The following is a 17,379-nucleotide window of genomic DNA, read 5'->3' as shown; positions in this document are numbered from 1 at the left end:
TAGACTTCGACTGGTTCCATGGCTCTGCCTTGGGGTGCACTTCGAGCGCCATATCCCTCCCCGCTTTGGGTTGAAATGACGGCTCGAGCAGAAAACAAACACGGAATCCGGGACCTGTGCCTGGGCAAACACGGCCAGCAGTGGCCTCAGAGGCGGATCTTCTGCGTTTTCTAATGCAGACCGGGGGTCGCAGAAAGGCCACTCCAACTGCAGACTGCAGTACTGGCAGCGGAAAGCCTCGCTTTCGTAAGGCTCTCTCCCTCCCTGAACATTTTTAAGGGTTCACCACTAAAAATAAAGCTTAAAATCACATTTCTTTCAAATGAAATAACATCTGAAGTAGGAAACGACCCTTTTTCCTGGGTGTTCCTGGATGGATCGCTTCTAAAGCAAAAAATTCTTGAAACTCTGGTTCATTATTTTTACTGTTCGCCAAAGCCCGCTTTCACGTCCGACCCAGGATTGGGGGGGGGGGGGGGTTAGCATGAAAACGAACCCGGAAGTTATCCTTATCCGTGGTCACTCTACTATTTTTCTGAGTCTATGCAATAAAGCAGCCAGTTCCTCCTCCCTGCCGCAGCCCTTCCCCTTGCGTGATGTGATGACGTAGAAGCCCGGTGACCGCAGGGCTCGGTCATGTGACGAGGGCAAGAAGCTGTACGCGGAAGTGCGTTCCCTTGTTGGATGGGGGCAGAGGGGATGGCGGCTGTAACGGTGGGCCCTGGGGTACCTCCCGCAGCCGCTGGGCCAGGAATGGGGCCGGGACCGGCGGAGGGGGCCGACGCTCTCTTCGTGGCCTTGAGCGCCGGCTTCACGACCTTGAGCCACCCTCTGCTCTATGTTAAGCTGCTGGTGCAGGTGCGGTCGCATCCGAAAGCCGGTTCCGGGTGGGCAGTCTCTGTGGGCCTCTGACGGAGCAGGCAGCCCCAAGAATTTGGGGGTTGCGAAGCAGGGCCCGAAAATTAATTAGAGTTATTGGTATTTGCTGTTTATCTTGGGATGTGCCTCCCGGCATCCCTGGGCAAGTAGGTGCAGCCTTCGTCTTAATTATTGGGGCTGCCCCTAATTAGGACTCAGTTTCCGGGTTTTGTGGTAGGTGTGACCCCTTGCAACAGGTGGCGGAGTGTCAGTACCTCATAAATGAGGTTTATCTCCTTTTTGCAATTTACCTAGATTTTGTAAAGAACGTTGTTGTTCCATTTGCTGTATAAAATGACACAGTCACAACTAAAAATGGTGTGTCTATGAGGATGATTTGGACTGTTTACCCTTCACCATAAGGGTTCAGAGTGGGTTAGAACAATGCAAAAAGACTATACTAAAATTAGCTATGAGGCACCGGGCCTGTAAATCTTTTAATTCAATAAACGGTTGGTGTTGGTGAAACTGAGTAAGAACTGAGAACAAATGGGGGAAATGTACCATCTATATAGGATGTAAACTTATGAATGAAGAATGGGGGAGTCTTCCAAGAAGCAGATGTTGCCTGATTGGTATCTCTTTTAAAGGTTGGGCATGAACCTCTTCCTCCAACTGTCGGGAGAAACTTGTTGGGAAGAAAAGTACTTTACCTACCTGGCTTTTTTACATATGGTGAGCATACTTTAATAAAAATCCAAGGAAAGTTTGTCAGTACAGTGGTACCTCGGGTTACGAACACTTTGGGTTACAGACTCTGCTAACCCAGAAGTAGTACCTCAGGTTAAGAACTTTGCCCCAGGATGAGAACAGAAATTGTGTGCCAGCGGCACAGCGGCAGCAGGAGGCCCCATTAGCTAAAGTGGTGCTTCAGGTTAAGAACAGTTTCAGATTAAGAACGGACCTCCAAAACTAATTAAGTTCTTAACCCGAGTTACCACTGTAGTTGAATAAGGATAATACTGTTGATAAGTCAACAGTAGTATAGTGCTGTGATAAATCAGTTCTTTTTTAAAAAAAAAATGCCTTTTCTGTGAACAAAATTGTTTTTTATGAGAATATAGATACTGCAGGAGGAATACTGCTTAGATCTTCTTGATTTGCAATGATCACAGACAAAGACAACAAAAAAGTTACAGCTAAAATTGTATGGTGCACTAGGTTTTCATAGTTGAAACTGGGAGTACTCTCCAGTAGACCTTATCTTCTGAGTAGGCATGTGCTGAATTGCATTATTGCCTTTTAAATCTTGTAGGCAATGGCCCAATTGCATGTAATGCTAAGTCATACTGTATTTAAGCATGAATGCATGAATATGAAGCTACTTGCAGTAAAAAATAGCTGCTGCTGCTCTACATGTGAAACCATGGTTTGGCACTACTACAGCTGAACCCAGGCACATAGCTAGCCTCACTCCAGACAAACCATGAGCCTGGATTCAGATATAATGCTAAGCCAAACCATGTCTTCATTTTGAGTAGCACAGTAGCAGGACTGGGGGAGGAACAAAGTGGCTGTAATTTTTACAGTGAGTACCCACACACTTAGCCATGGTTTGGCTTAGTATTACATGCAAACCAGGCCAACACTCTTTATCTCATTTATATTGCTAGTCATTTTGTAACAGGAAAAAAGTATTGTCTGTGCCATAGATTGTATGGAATCATTGTTGGTCCTTATTGACTTAGAAAGGGTTGCATGTGCTGCAAAAAGTGCAGTTTGGTGTAATATCTACTTATATGAATAATGCTAATAATAATAATAATATAATACCAACAACAATAATATTTCTTATACCCCACCCATCTGACTCGGTTGCGCCAGCCACTCTGTCACTTCCAACAAAATTACAGGAAAAACAACAGCAACATACCTAGTGTTAGGCCAGAAAACCCTTTTTAATTGATTGTACCTTTTTTGATTTTGGGACATCCTTTTTGTAAATTACTTTGAAGGGTTTGTTTGTTTTGCAACCAAGCAGCGTATACATTTTATAAAACAATCAAATTATAAAATAAATCATTTCATTATAAAAGATATTAGCTGTGGAAGTGTTACTATGAGTAGTGGTATGATTGTTGAGGATTTAGTTTGCTACTTTCAGCCATACCACTTATGTGCTTCCCTTAGAGAAATGTTTGGCACCTATTAAAAATATTCATTAGCAAACTGTTTTGAATAAAACAGAATTTTAAAAGACAGACACATTTATAGCATGTAGAGAGGCAAAATGTGTATACATCACTGCATGTATCTATAATACTCCTTGCTTTCTATTTATATAATGGTATAGATCAACCATACTGTGACTTAGAATCTGGGGTGTTTTCTGCTAATGAAGCTTTTTAAATGCATTTCTTTGTGATTGTTTTATTGTGTGAAGCATGAGAGTCAACTGAAGAGCTAGTTAATACAGCTGTTTAATGAAGATCACTTTGTAGATTTGCTTTTACAGAAACATTTTCTCTCTTTTGAAAAAAAAATACAGCTAGGAAAAAATACTGCTTTACAGCAACCTGAGGGTTGGAAAAGTGGAATTAGTCTTATATTTCCACTGTAGCAAACAACCACGGCATTATACTATACTAGGAGCACATTTGAGTTTTTCCTCTCTGTCTTACCATCTGATGCTTGTAATAATTTAGGCTCTATGCAATTCCTTTCAAAACGTTTTGCAGATTATAACCTGAACCCTTTGGGGTGGAAGGAGGCAACACAGCTAAGCAGGAGTTAAAGGAATCTTCACACTCTGACCTAGCCCAGTAAATTCCAGTGTAACTCTTTAAGGTAGGCAGACCACAGCTGAAAGATTTAGTTGGCAATGTCAGGGTTCTCCTCATTTTACAATGGGATCTTCAGTATCAGTGGATAGTCTAATGCCCTGAGACGTGTTATTCCAAATAGATGTTTAGTCAGCTGCAAGTTGGAGCTTCTGAAGACTGACAACGACGATGATGTGACACCACAATCGTTTATTTCCTAGCCAGACACATTGTGGAAGTGGATGGGAAAAGGGGCCTTTTCCGTGGCCTTGCTCCTCGAATTCTCTCTAGCACTTTATCCACCGTAAGCAGAGGGCGAGTAAAGAAGGTAAGGTTCAAGTTTGCTCTCTGCACTCAGTGTACTGAAGGCTAGTTGTGAATGACTTTTTTTAAAAAAAGAAAGTCAGGTCAGCATTTCATTATAACTCAGGTGTCAGCTGACACCACTGTGGAGTGAGAAGGAATGAGCTTCAAGAGCAACCGCCTCTGCCACTTCTCTGGTTGTGGCAAACAGCCCCTTTCCTTCAACCAGAGGCAGAATCCTTTGCAAGATCCTGAGTTGCTGAGCTGAAAGCAGCAGCAGCAGCAGCAGCTGCTGGCCTTATGCTGAACGGAGGCCCTCTGAGCATGTCTTTTAACTTTCCCCCTTTTTCATTATGTGAATGATTTCCTGAATCCTCAGCATTTATTTTTTTTTATTACGGTCCTACACTGATGGCCCTCTTGGACCATATTTTAAATTAATTGATTATTAAGTCACCATCGGGCTGCTTTAGGAATGTCTTGAGTGCCTTCAGCCTCCCTAAAATAATGATGAGCTGATCCTCTCTTAGTGACCTTTTATTTCCTGTAAAAGCCTGTTAGTCTGACACTTCTTGGCCTGCTCAGTCTTTGACAGTGGGGCTGTTGATTTCACTTTTCTAATCGTCAGTGACAGCTCCTCATTAAGGATGGGAGGAGTGCTGCTCTGTCTCCTGCCAAGATGAGTTGGCTGCCTTCCACTCCGTCCCCTCCTGCTGTGCACAGGAAAGCTCAACACTGCCTGATTCAGCTCTATGGTTTGGGAGCCTGCGCCGGCTGCCACTCCCTCCCGTCTGTGCATTGCTTGGAAGCGGGAAGAGAGGCTCATTCATGCTCCTTCAGTGCTTTCGAGTCTGGGCCTCCTCATGCTGATTCTCTTCCTGCTAATGATGCTTTAGACACAGGGTGATGAGCAGGAGGCAAGTGCATGCTTCCAAGCTGGGCATTTTCAAAGTGGAGAGCAACTTCCTTCTCCATTTCTGTGAGGCAGAAAAAGTTGTGTATGCGCGCACACACTCACACACACCCACACACACACCCCGACATGGCTCCCTTGCAGCAAGAGCATAGGGAGAAGGGAAAGAAGTTGGGGAAGGGCCATAGCTTGATGATAGAGCATGTGGTTCGCATGCAAAAGGTCAGAGGTTCAACTCTGGGCATTTTCAGGTAGGACTGGACAGCTGTGGCCAATCCATGTAGACACTTAGCTAGGTTGGCTAATGGAGTGACATGGTTCCTACTTCCTTAAGGAGGAAGCAAAGATGGGGGTGTAGCTCACTGGGAAAGTCACTATCTTTCAACCTAATCTGTGTAACATGGTGATCCCCCCTCATGTATGGTCCTCTGAGCTCCTCTCCCATTTCTCCCCAACACCCCTAAGAGCAGATGCATCAAGTGCCATTGCTCATCATAGCCAAGTCTCTGAAGGGAGGTGAGCTTAATGTCTGTCCAGGATTTAACTTCCTTCCGCAGGGCCTGTAAGACAGAGCTATTCTGCCTGGCTTTCAATTTGAACTTAGCCTGATCTTTTATTCCCCTTCCTTCCCTCCCTCTCCCCTGTTTATGAAGATTACCCACTCTGGGATCCCACAGCTAATTCTCCCCTGGTCTCCTCGCTGGCCCAAATAGGACTAATTTATCCAACTAGCCCTGGTGATCATCTAATGTTTATTGGATGGATTTCCCCCCAAATTGATTTTTGAATTCTGAATTTATTGTTATTCACGTTTTATACTGTATTTTATGCTGTTTTTTGTTGCATCAATTAAGTATTATAAATTTGTTGTTAGCCGCCCTGAGCCCGGTTTTCTGAACCAGGAAGGGCGTATTATTATTATTATTATTATTATTATTATTATGTCTTTTAGGCATTTCCTTTGGAGGATATAGAACATGTTTCTAACAAGGATGATGTGAAAACGTCCCTCCTGAAAGTGGCAAAAGAGGTGGGATCCATTATCGAGCAATCTTTCTTTACTTAATCTTTCACCTAGTGTTTGGAAAAAAGCAACACTGTTTTGCAACTTTGCATTCTAATAAATCTAGGAAAGTTAACATGGTTCATTTCTCCCCAACTTCCTGTAAGGCTAAACCTAGCTTGGAAAACTGCCTGGGGCTAAAGCTGTGAGAAGATTGGAAAGGTTGAAAATGCAAATGTGGGGTCAGCCTGATTTCTTAAGATTCTGGCTCTTCTGCCACCCAAGAAATTAAAAATTAAAATGAATGGATTTAATCTCACTAAATAATTGCAGAACAATTTCTGTGAGCACAATGGAATTTCACTACCACCACCCCACCACCCCAAATCTTCAGAGGGTAGAGAGAACCTGCAGAGGACATTCGGCAGATGAGTGGGGAGAGGGAAGTGAAGCTTTATTGCCATTGTAGAATTTTTTTCTGCACTTGCACAACCAAGTATTGCACAATGCACTCATGGAAGGGACTTCCCTTCCTCCCCTTGTGCAACCTGAAATCTGCTCCAGAGGGTCCCCCAATGCTCTGGAAGAGCTTTTAGATGGAGGGGTTGCGGAGAAGGGAGAAATTCTGTTGTTCAAGTAGGAGCCTGCTGTACAAGTTTTGTGGCAGCATTAGATACCATCAAATGATTTTTGAAAAATGGCATAATGAGAATATAAAAGACCTGAAAGTGGTCTTCCAACACATATAATGTTGTGAGGCTTGAAAAGTTTTGAAGAAAGCAGAAATTTGCCTTCAGACATGGTTATACCTCTGAGGTCAAATTGTTTGTGTTACCGAAGCTTCACAATCTCTCCTCTCTGAATTATCTCGTATACAGTTACATCAGAATAAAGATATGCAGGAGGCAGGTCGTGGCATGAGGTAATGAGACTCTAGGAATTGCTGCCTTCCGTGTAGTTCCCCCCCCCCCCCCAGGTTTGTTTTTCAAAACACAAAACTGAAACACTTAAAAGCAATCGGTTTCCCAACATAGTCCTAATGACAGTGTGATCAGTTGCAGCCATGCCATTTCTCAGAAGGTGGTTCATACTGCACTCTGCTTGACCTTCTTTCTCAGACCTCCCATGAGATGATGATGCAGTGCGTATCCCGGGTTATCTCTCATCCGCTGCATGGTGAGTTGTGTGGTCTGCTGTCTTTCAGTCTCTTTTTAACCTTGAGGGATGTTGGGCTTTTGTTTTGTTTTTTTACAGTCGAGTGGTATAAAAATTTTGATAAAAAGAAAGACTAGCTTTTAGTTTGTCTCTTGAAGCAGTTGTTTTAAACAAAATTGGGAAAGATGTTCCTAGCCATGACAGGAGCCTGATCTTGAGTCAGACTCATTTGAGATGTTCTTACTTACTAAAGAAAACATTTCTCTCCCCCCCCCCCCCCCTTTCAGGTGTTAAAACCTATAGAGAAGGAAGTTTGCTGTCACTAATGATTGCTGAAGTAAATTTGACTCTGCATAGAAATACAAGAGACTGGGACTTGTTCCATTTCATGACATTTTGGTCCTACAGCTTACATAATAATAGGTGCATGTGCTGAAGTGTAAGAGGGATATTCACTCTACAACTGAAGAAAATATTTCATACATCTAACAGGGTGGATTCTGATGCAGGGATGAATCACCTGTGGCCCTCCAGACATTGATGAACTACAGTTCCAATCAGTCACAGCCAGCAAGGGCCAGTGATCAGGGATGCTGGGTTGTTGTGTGGCAGCATCAGGTGGGCCACAGGTTCCCCATAATCAGTGAAATCTTACACAACTTGCTAATGTTTAAGGAGCCACAAGGCACTCCTGGGGTTTTTGCTCTTAGGGAGGTATGCATTTATGTCTCTGTTAAGCATCATGAACTAAGAACTATGACTGATAGAATGCATTTTGGGGGGTGGATTTCGTGCCTCATATACTGCTTGACAGATCCTGATGAAGTGATGAAATGGTTTGCAACTGCAGTTGCTTAAATGCCTCTGTTTCCCTGCAGTAATTTCAATGCGCTGTATGGTCCAGTTCGTAGGACGGGAAGTGAAGTACAGGTGAGATTGTTCTGCCCTTTGAGAGTTGAACCTGAGAATAATAGTCTTGGATAAACTATTTGCTCAATGTGAACCAAGCAGCACCAGCATGAACAGCTCACCGTTCTTCCTCTTACTCCACTGTGTCTTTGACGCTACGTATCCTTTGTCCCACTAGAATTTTATGTGTTTCAGCATCTTCTGTTTCAGACAAAAAGGAGGTGAAACACCAATACAATTTCATAATGGTCTCCTTGTGCAGAAATTTAAGATAGTGCAACTATGCAGTCGCAATTTTAAGTATTTATTTGCTTTCTATTAAAACATGCATGTGATGCTTTGGGGGACATACTCCACCTAAGAAAGCTCACAGTATTGTAAAAATGCAATAAATACAGCACTCTAAACTAATCACAACTAGCAAAGGCTGTAGCCTTAATAGTTATTAAAAAGACCATTTAAAACAGTTACAGAGACTAATAAAACAGCTAAAGAGCGCTGTAGTATGTACCAATTCTGGAAATAAATTAAAAATTGCAAAAGGCAGCTTGTAAATGATGGCTTTTAAAGCTTCATGTAAAAATCTGCAGTGCAGAGGCCATGCACACTTCTTAGGAGAGAGAGTTCCACCTGAATAGAGATAGCTTGGTTGCCAGCTACCCATCTCCCAGTAACCTCATGCTTAGCTTACTGCAATGCAGCATATACACAGCGGCTTTCAAAAATAATCCAGAAACTGCAGTTGGTCCGAAGTAGGACTACAAGATTCCTTGATTCTTTCTTCAGCGACTCTACTGAAGAAGATGTCTACACTAAGCAAAGTGAAGTGGGGGGGCTACTAAGGAGAGAGGGCCTTCTGTGTGGTGGCACCCCAGCCCATCTGAGAGAGGCTGGCTCGGTGCCTCCTTAGGGTTCTTTTTCCCCCAGGTCAGGATTTTTTTAAAAAAAATCACAGGCCTATTAGGTATCTGTGAGTAGGAGTATTCTGAATTCCACTTATGTGCCATTAATATGCTTTGATTCATCCCTGCTGGACATTTTTATGCTGCAAACTGTTATTTTATTATGGTGATGGGAAGCTTTTTTGAGAGAGAGAGACTGGGGGCGGAGGGGAGAGATGCATTCTGAAGAGAGGGTATTTGGTTGGAGGCTGTGTGAGTGGGACTGAAGGTGGCTGTGGGCAGGACCAGAGCTTTCCCTCCCCACAACCCCCTTTCTCGCTCCCTTTTCTTCCCTGGCATTCGAGAGATTACTCCTGGCCAGAGGTCTGAACTGCTGCTTGCCGAGGGCTTTGAAATTAGGCCAAGGGCTGCTGGTTGTCAGCCCCTGTGCTAGAATCATAATGCTAATTTAGCAGTTGGTTTGTTCCAAGGAGAGGAAGACAATTCTTCTTTCCCCTGCTTGAAGCATACAAGTAGCAGCTGCATAAATGTGCTGCTGACTGCAGAGGCGTGTGAGAGTTGCTTCCCCGAGTCTTAACCATTTCCTTTCTCAACAGGGGCGTGCTCAGCTCCATTGGGACAATTTGGAAGGAAGAAGGGCTGCTGGGATTCTTTGTGTACGTGAGTCTGTCTGAATTCCTAGCAAACCTTACTCAATCTGAAACTTTTGTTCTTGGTCAGTTGCCACACCCTGGGCCAGCTCTTATTCCAAACAGTCATCTGCCAGCAGAACGGGAGGTTGCTGTTCCCATTCCTTAGGATTCAGTTCTGCACTCAACATTTTTCTATCAGACAGTACATAGGATGCTGCTCCAAATAGGATACTCCTTTGGAATTGTAAAGCTCTGCAGGTACATAGCAGAGATAAATTGTGGCCCATTTTGACCAGGCAGTAGTGTCTCTTGCATGTCACCTAAAACCAACAAAAGCAAATGACTTGGGGCTTCATAGGCAGCACCTCAGCCTTGGAGCTCCTCCCTGCATTATGTCAGAGCCTAAGGCACTTTTTGGAAGGAGTCCCAGACTTACTACTTAAGCAACAATAATTACTAGGAATGGCTCTGTCAAAACAGCAATAAGGAGATCAACAAATCTTATTCTATCTGTGATTACTTTTTAATCAGCAGTGAGGTTTCTAAAATGCATCTGTGCTGTAGAATGCCATGTAGAATGAGTTAGTGATTTCCTTTTGAATTAACAGAACTGGAGGATTGGAATCTCTGTATCAGGGTAGGGGTTAACCACATTTTCTGGTCACTCTTGATGAGATTTTTGTCTAAATTGCATCTTTATTTTTTTTTAAAGGCAACGGTTCTGTTTTAAATAGCCACAAAAGTCTTGTAGTTTAACTCAAGTCTTTGTTATCCAATTTTCCTTCTTGGTTTTTCAGCGGTTTAGTTCCTCATATCCTAGGTGATGTCATCTTTCTATGGTGTTGCAACCTTCTGGCTCACTTGATCAACACCTACGCAGTGGATGACAACGTGAGTGGTGGGGTTTCTCATCCTGTTGAGTTGCTTGTTGGTTTAGTGCAACAGTGGATCTCTGGGTAATTTGCCCTGAATCAGCACGTGCACGCGCGCGCACACACACACACACACATCTGACTGCTTGAGAGAAAACCAGGAGTGGATTTTTGTATGGAAGGACTTCTAAACTTGGTTTTGATACTATCCTTGAATTTCTGGACTTCTTAGTGTATGTCCACCTGACTGAGCTACTATTTTGCACCTGGCACTCATGCTTTAGGGACTACTAGTTAATAATGATTCCAAAGAAACATATGGGTCAGAAGAACTTAGCAGACTTGCTTATAGCTGAAGTAAAACATGCTATGTTTTTATAGCAAAAGTGTGAAGAGAGAGAGAGAAGCAGGAAATTTTCAATGACTTATTCGGATCTAGGTTGAAGCCTTGATTTGCAAAATGTTCTAAACTGAAGGGGGAAGGGTGGTCATCTGTTAGGCCTCCCTCTGCTTTGTTTTCACAGCTCAAATTGAGCATGGTTTTAAGTAGCTGACAAATCTCAGCAGAGAACATGAACCTCCCCCCACCCAGCAATACTGTTCTCCTAGTCTGTAAACTTTACAAGCTCGAGCCTTCACCATATAGCAGCCAGGAAGTGCCTTTGCCACATTCTAGCCAACTTTTTCTGTTCAGTGCATATGGCTTCTCTTAAGCATCATTGATTCCCCATATTCAGTTTTTGCCTAGTTTGCAGCATGCTAATTTGGGCTAAGAAAATATCAAAACTCACAGACCTGTTTGCTGGGAGCTGCTTGTTAATACGGCTCATGAAGTCTTTTCCCCTTTGGGGACATGGGATCAAATATTAAGACAGGTGGGGTGTAACTATGGAAAAGTTATTTCCATAGAAGAGCAAGCTGAATTACCTGTACTTATGTAACAACTCAGCAGTCTTTGTGGAGTTGTGTTTACAATGTCTTCAATTCAGTGCAGGTATGTGGAATCTTTGGCCCTTGACCTGTTGCTGAACTACAATTTCCATCAGCCCCAGCAAGCATGGTCAGTGACCAGGGTCGGTGGTACTTGTAGTTCAGTGACATCTGGAGGACCAAGCGTTCCCCACACCTGGTTTAGTAGGTGCCTCTTGTCAGTTTAAAGCTGTTGCTACCTGCGTTAGCTCAGATCTGGTTTAGGTTATATCTAGAACTATGCCAGTCTCTTTGCATATTCCATGCAGCCTTATTGATAACCGGTGATCTGCTTGTATTCGCTCAGTGTGTGTGATGGTTTGAGCCTGAAGAAACCTCTGATCTCTCTTTGTTTCAGTTCAGCCAAGCCTCTGTGATACGAAGCTACACCAAGTTTGTGATGGGGGTATGTAAGCGATTGTGCCTGTTGGGGGAATTGGTCGACATATGACTTGTTCTCCTTCTCTCTTCCACTGTTCTAGGGAAATCAGTGCACACCCATGTATGACTTTGTATAAGTACTGAGTCCCAGCAACTGGGAACTTCAGATCTCAGGGTTTGAACGGTTGATTTATGATCCTGACTTAAAGCCATAACTGGCATACTTTTTGGCAAGTGTGCCTCAAATGTGGTCCAAAGTATGAAACAGTGCCGCTGCAGGCATTATTGCACACTGTAGTAGCTGTAACCCATCCCAGGCCTCTGCTCCTGGCCTCTTCTCATCAGCATAGCTTTGCAGAGGGAGGCAGGCTGTGTAGACTTGGCTCACTCCCAAATACAGTCATACCTTGTGTTGTGTTCTGCTCATGTTATGGACTTTCAGCTTACAAATGCAGCAAACCTGGAAGTGTTTACCTCCGGGTTCGCTGCCCATGCATGTGCAGAAGCAATCAGCACGCTTTGTGCAAGCACAGAAACGCTCGATTGTGCCATGCACATGTGCAGAAGAGGCGCTCTAGTTACAGACTTTTCAGGGTGCAAACAGCACCCCGAAATAGATTAAGTCCACAACTAGAGGCACCACTGTACTGGCTCCCACAGTCACTGCCTCTTGCTCCACCAGCAATGGTGCTTCTGCCACAGGTTGGCCACTTTAAAAAATCTGGTCTGCTTGAGGCGAGGTGAGTTAGATGAAAGGCCCAAGTCTCCTACCTGTAAGTCCTATGAAACTGCAACTGGCGAGTGGCCAAAAAATTGCTGGTCAACCCAGATTCTCCTTGGGCTCGAGAAACTGCCCAATGCCAAACCAGACTCAAATAAACCCACAATTAATAAAGTGCAAGATGTGAGTGGGGAAACCAGCTGTCATCATAACTTATCCTTAATGCATATGGATCTTTTTCCACGTGTAATTTTTAACAGGCATGTGCAGCTCTGTTGTTAAGCATCTTTCAGCTGCAGTTCTTCCTGCCAGTTGATGTATATCTGGGCCTGTTATGCTGCTTTTCTACATAACTGACAGTTAAGCTGCCTCGGGTGAAAAAGTTTCTCTCTCTGCACACTCAAAATATGCTGGTCCTGTCTTGTTGCATGAGGCTTCTTGCTCATTGTTTTTTTGGGGGGGAAAGGTGGGGGACAGTGTCTCGCTCTGCCGTATGGAAGGGAATGCCTTAGATATGTCTTTGTTTCAGATTGCTGTAAGCATGCTGGCGTACCCCTTTCTTCTTGTGGGAGATCTCATGGCGGTGAACAATTGTGGGTATGTGATTATCCTCTCCCCACCCCCACCCCCAACCAGCATCATTCATGAAATTTAATAAGTTGGCAGAACTACTTATTCTAGTCATATTTTCCTATACTGAACAGCTTAGCCTGGACATATGCGCACACAGCATGAAAAACCGCGCCCTCGCATCCCTGCACACACCTAAAAAAGTGATTTGGGACAGACAGACTTCAGGCTGATGTGTTTGGAGATGATGCACACTGAAGGAACCAGGAGAAAGAGAAGACCTTGGCTGTGTGTATATGTGGAAATAGCCCACAGTTATTTTTGCTAGCCAGCCAGCATTTTTAGGTCAATAAACATGAAGTGAACAGCCTCTGTGTCTCTCTCAGGTTTGTGAATGTTCATGGTCATTGAAGGAGATGGAGTTAAGTCGGTGGCTTTTTGTAAAGTTTCTGCAGCTTGTAGAACAATGAGAGGGTTTGGTTTTCTGTTGTGTATTGCCCCCTTTCTAGAGCAGGGACTGTATATATTTGTGTCTGTCATAACTGAATAAATGAGAGCATCTGAAGGCAGTAATGATGTTGATTCCTGTTTACACCTTGATTGCTTGCTTCTCTCGCCCTCAGTTTGTTCTCTTTCTTGACTGCTCTCTTTGCTGTATAGGTTACTTGCTGGCCTCCCTCCACGCACCCCTGTGTTTTCCTCTTGGATTCAGTGCTGGAGACACTTCAGTGCTCAGGTGAGCAGCCGTGTTTACTCTGAGATGAGTTTAGCCAGAGAAAGTAAAGCTTTGGTTCCTGAGCAGTTCCTCAGTACAGATGGATGGCAGAAGCATGCATCCTTTCTTGTCCTGAACAGAAGTGGATGATTCTTAACTTTTTGCAAATCTGCCTTTGCAAATTTAGTCACCCCCCAACTCCCCTGCCGTTTTTACTCTTTAGTGTTTTCATAATCTTTAAAATCTTGTTCAGACTAACATCAGTAAGGATAATCTTCCCAGTAAAGTCTATTCCTGTGAGATTTGGTGTTTGTCTTTTTACACCACACTAATACTATGCAGGGTTTCCCTAGATGTGTATAACATACAGTGGTACCTTGGTTCTCAAACTTAATCTGTCCCGGGAGTCCGTTCGACCCCCGGAACCGTTCAAAAACCAAGGTGTGGCTTCCGATTGGCTGCAGGAGCTTCCTGCACTCAGTCGGAAACTGCATTAGACGTTCAGCTTTTGGAAATCATTCACAAACCGGAACACTTTGTGGTGTTCGGGAGCCGATTTGTTTGACGACTAAGCCGTTCAGGAACCAAGGTACCACTGTAAGAGGAAGAGGGGAAAATGAATGCATATGGGGGATTACTATTTGTATTTTGCTCCTGGTTTACTGTTGCTGCATCCAGCACCCTTATTTACTATACATTTTTTTTAAAATGACAGCTCTTATAAATGTTGGTTTCCAACACTTCTCCTGTCTTCTTCTCCCTAGGGGCAGCTCTTCAGAGGCTCCAGCCTACTTTTTCGTAGAGCATCTGCACCAGCATATCTTATTGATTAATCTCATCTGGGAGAAAGAGGTCAACCTAGACTCTTGTAGAAGAAACCTTCAATGCTTGCTTTGACATTTCCTTTTTAATTTTGAAGTCAAAGGTGAAAGAGCAAGAGCATCTTCTCCCCAGCAAATTGGACTGGCTTCCTAACTGCACCATGTTGACTTAAGTTGCCAGCTGATCTTGCCAGTCAGGGTGGGGCAGGAACACTTTTCAGTGCCAGCCAAGCCTAAAGTCCAAAGGGACAGCCTTACTGGAGAACGGTTATAGCTTCTGAAGGCTTGGCATGCATATGGCTCTCTGGAGTCAGGGACACAATGAGAAGTTTGTTTACATCATTCTTTGCACTGCCTAAACCAGCCGAGACTTCAGTTGGTTGCAGTCTCTCCTCGGTGCCATCGTTAGACAAGTAAAATAGAATAGTCATTATTGCATTCGTCTGTGGACCAGCAAAACATTAGACAAATTGGAGAAGCTAAACTTAGCTCTGTCAGCTTTGGCCTCTGCCTCATTGGCTAGCCTACATGTTAAAATCCCAACTGGTTTTAGAATATTTTTCATACTTAGGATTCAGGAGAGCCACAGAAAACAAACCATAAGTGACAGTATTATTCATTTTCTAACAATGACATGCAGAGAGCTGAATCTTGGTTTAACATAGCATCTCTCAGGTCTTCCACCACCCAGATTTCTTATGCGGTTCTTCTCTTAAGTTGGCACATAAGAGTAATCAATTTTATCTGGGTTTTGAACAACCTGAGCACGGGAAGGGGGTGTTGAACACTAAGAGGGAAGATACATTTCCTAAAGGAACATAACTACAAGCACCTTAAGACTGAGCTGAGTGTTGCTCACTAATGAGATGTTTAAGCCAGAATTGGTATAGCTAGTGCTCTTTTTCTAGAAAAAGAGGTCCTAGAACTCACCATGAATGCCTCCTTTGTTCTCTCAGAATGGCAACAGCACCCGCCTAATTGGTGCTGGAACTGAGTTCCAGCAAGTTCCAGCTGAAAAAAGCCCCGGGTATAGCATTTGGTGAAGAAACAGGTAGCACTAATAGTGTCCACAGGGTCACATGTGGATACCACATATGTACACTAGGGCTCTTCTGCCACTCATGAAGCCAGGGGACCTTCTGGGGCACACAAGGGGATGCAGCTGGGGGTGAATCATGGTCAAACTGAGATAGCATGTAAGCAAAGAAAGGAAATGTTTTCTCTGGGACAAAAACACACATGTTGTGCTGACCTGTATGTGAATAAGCTTGTCAGACTTGCTGGTCTAGACCTAAGTTCAGCAGTGCTCCCCACTGTGAGATGATGCTGGGCAAGAAAGTCTGCCGTGTTAAGGACTTGTAGCTTTGTTGTATAGAACAGAACGGTTTTTGCACATTGGTTGTCATAGCTAAGGCTGCCTTCTGATCATGTGAATTTGGGCCATGATTAGTTTTTCTAATTTCTGCTTTAGAAGTTCATGTGAGTTGGCTCTGGTTGACATGAAGACTCATTATTAGATCAGTTCCACAGTCAAGAGGGGGTCGTGCAGCTACTTCGCCACAAGCATGGCTGACAGTTCAGTCCACAGCTGACTGCTTCCCCCACTTTCGCATCTTTGCAGTAGCATGGCAAACGTTGGGAAATTATCTTCCTGGCAAAGCATCTACTTTACCAACAATTTTGAGACTTCTCTGCTAAACTCATATTCTCACCACACTTTAGTTCTGTGAATTGGTGCTGAGCTTGAGACAAAGACCAAGCCAACTCTTTTCAATTAATGTGGTTGTCCACATTGGTTGCTTTGTGGTTGCTTTGGTTCTGCAACTTTTAAACTACTTGATCTTGTATGCCACAACAGTATATAAGAAAGGTCAGTTTATTTGTGAATTGCACTAAAGTAGTGTTTCATTTCAGCAAGGATGTGGTTGTAGCATGCTGGCTCAACTTAAGTTCAACTATTAGTGTTTGTCTTCAGGAAACTAGGTGATGAGGGAGTGAAAATCCAGCATTGGGATTCTAAAGGCAACTAACTCCTTGTCCAGTAAAAGTGTTAGAGGCATTCCTTCGTTTGTGATCAGAGCTTATTTATACACACAAAAAATGGCTATATTCCTGTCCAGTGCTGCTGTACATAGGCTTTCCCCGTTCCATTTGCTGTGTTGTTAGTTCTTTGTTGTATGTGCATGAGTGGTGTATGTGTTACTGAGTAATTCCAAATGCATCTGTGCTGGCTTCTGCAGTGCCTGGGGATTCTTTCTGGGTCAGAAGGAAGGGCATTAATTTTGTAATGTCATACAGTGAAAAATGATATGGATGTCTTGTGATTCCCCCCCCCCCCTAAATCCTTGGGGAGCCCAGGAAGAGCCTGGTCTTGCTTCTTGCATCCAAGGAACCGCAACAATTCCTCAGAGGAGGAATAGGGTCATTTGTTTTCCAGATAGGTGTTCCAAATCTTTTACTTTCCAAACATTGTCATTTGAACAGATACTTGTCTTGATGCTTTGGAGATCTTGTCCTGTATAGCATATTTGTACATGTATTATTAGTACATGTGGGAGGCTCTTGTATCTAAAATATCTGCTACCTTATCCCTTTGACCCAACCTGTCACTTTAATGCTTTTACCTTTACAATAAAACTGCATGCTATTGCTTTTATAACTGTTAATTGAATTCACTTTGAAATAAAACCGTGGAAAATGACATCCCTTGAGCTTCTTTAATGTTATGCATGAACCCAAGGACTGTAAATCTCAGCCGCCTAGTCTGTTTGTTTTTAAATCTAAAATGTTCACACACACACACAAAAACGCCCATTGTGGTTATGTGCTATGT

At 43.5% G+C, this 17,379-nt stretch overlaps 1 protein-coding gene across 3 annotated transcripts; it reads left to right on the top strand.

Annotated features, from left to right (window-relative positions):
* The first annotated feature begins 630 nt into the window (after positions 1–630).
* MTCH1 (mitochondrial carrier 1) lies at positions 631–17,247 on the top strand. Of its 3 annotated transcripts, XR_013839951.1 has the most exons (13): positions 632–858; positions 1,509–1,593; positions 3,902–4,008; positions 5,849–5,926; positions 7,018–7,075; positions 7,933–7,984; positions 9,462–9,521; positions 10,295–10,388; positions 11,697–11,744; positions 12,970–13,037; positions 13,671–13,746; positions 14,490–15,266; positions 15,341–17,247. XR_013839951.1 is itself a non-coding variant. In XM_079980634.1 (12 exons), exons 1-12 carry the CDS (start codon positions 685–687, stop codon positions 14,556–14,558), a joined length of 969 nt encoding a protein of 322 aa, XP_079836760.1. In that variant the 5' UTR covers positions 632–684; the 3' UTR covers positions 14,559–17,247. The 3 variants fall into 3 exon arrangements, 2 of the variants coding, with proteins under 2 accessions (XP_079836761.1, XP_079836760.1); XM_079980634.1 differs by having other exon boundaries at positions 14,490–17,247; XM_079980635.1 differs by lacking the exons at positions 13,671–13,746; positions 14,490–15,266; positions 15,341–17,247 and adding an exon at positions 13,145–13,377 and having other exon boundaries at positions 631–858.
* Positions 17,248–17,379: the final 132 nt, after the last annotated feature.

This window comes from Podarcis cretensis (assembly GCF_951804945.1).
Source record: "Podarcis cretensis genome assembly, chromosome: 6".
Taxonomy (NCBI): domain Eukaryota; kingdom Metazoa; phylum Chordata; class Lepidosauria; order Squamata; family Lacertidae; genus Podarcis; species Podarcis cretensis.
The sequence above is the reverse complement of the archived record's forward strand: the minus strand, read 5'-3'. Positions and strand labels throughout refer to the sequence as shown.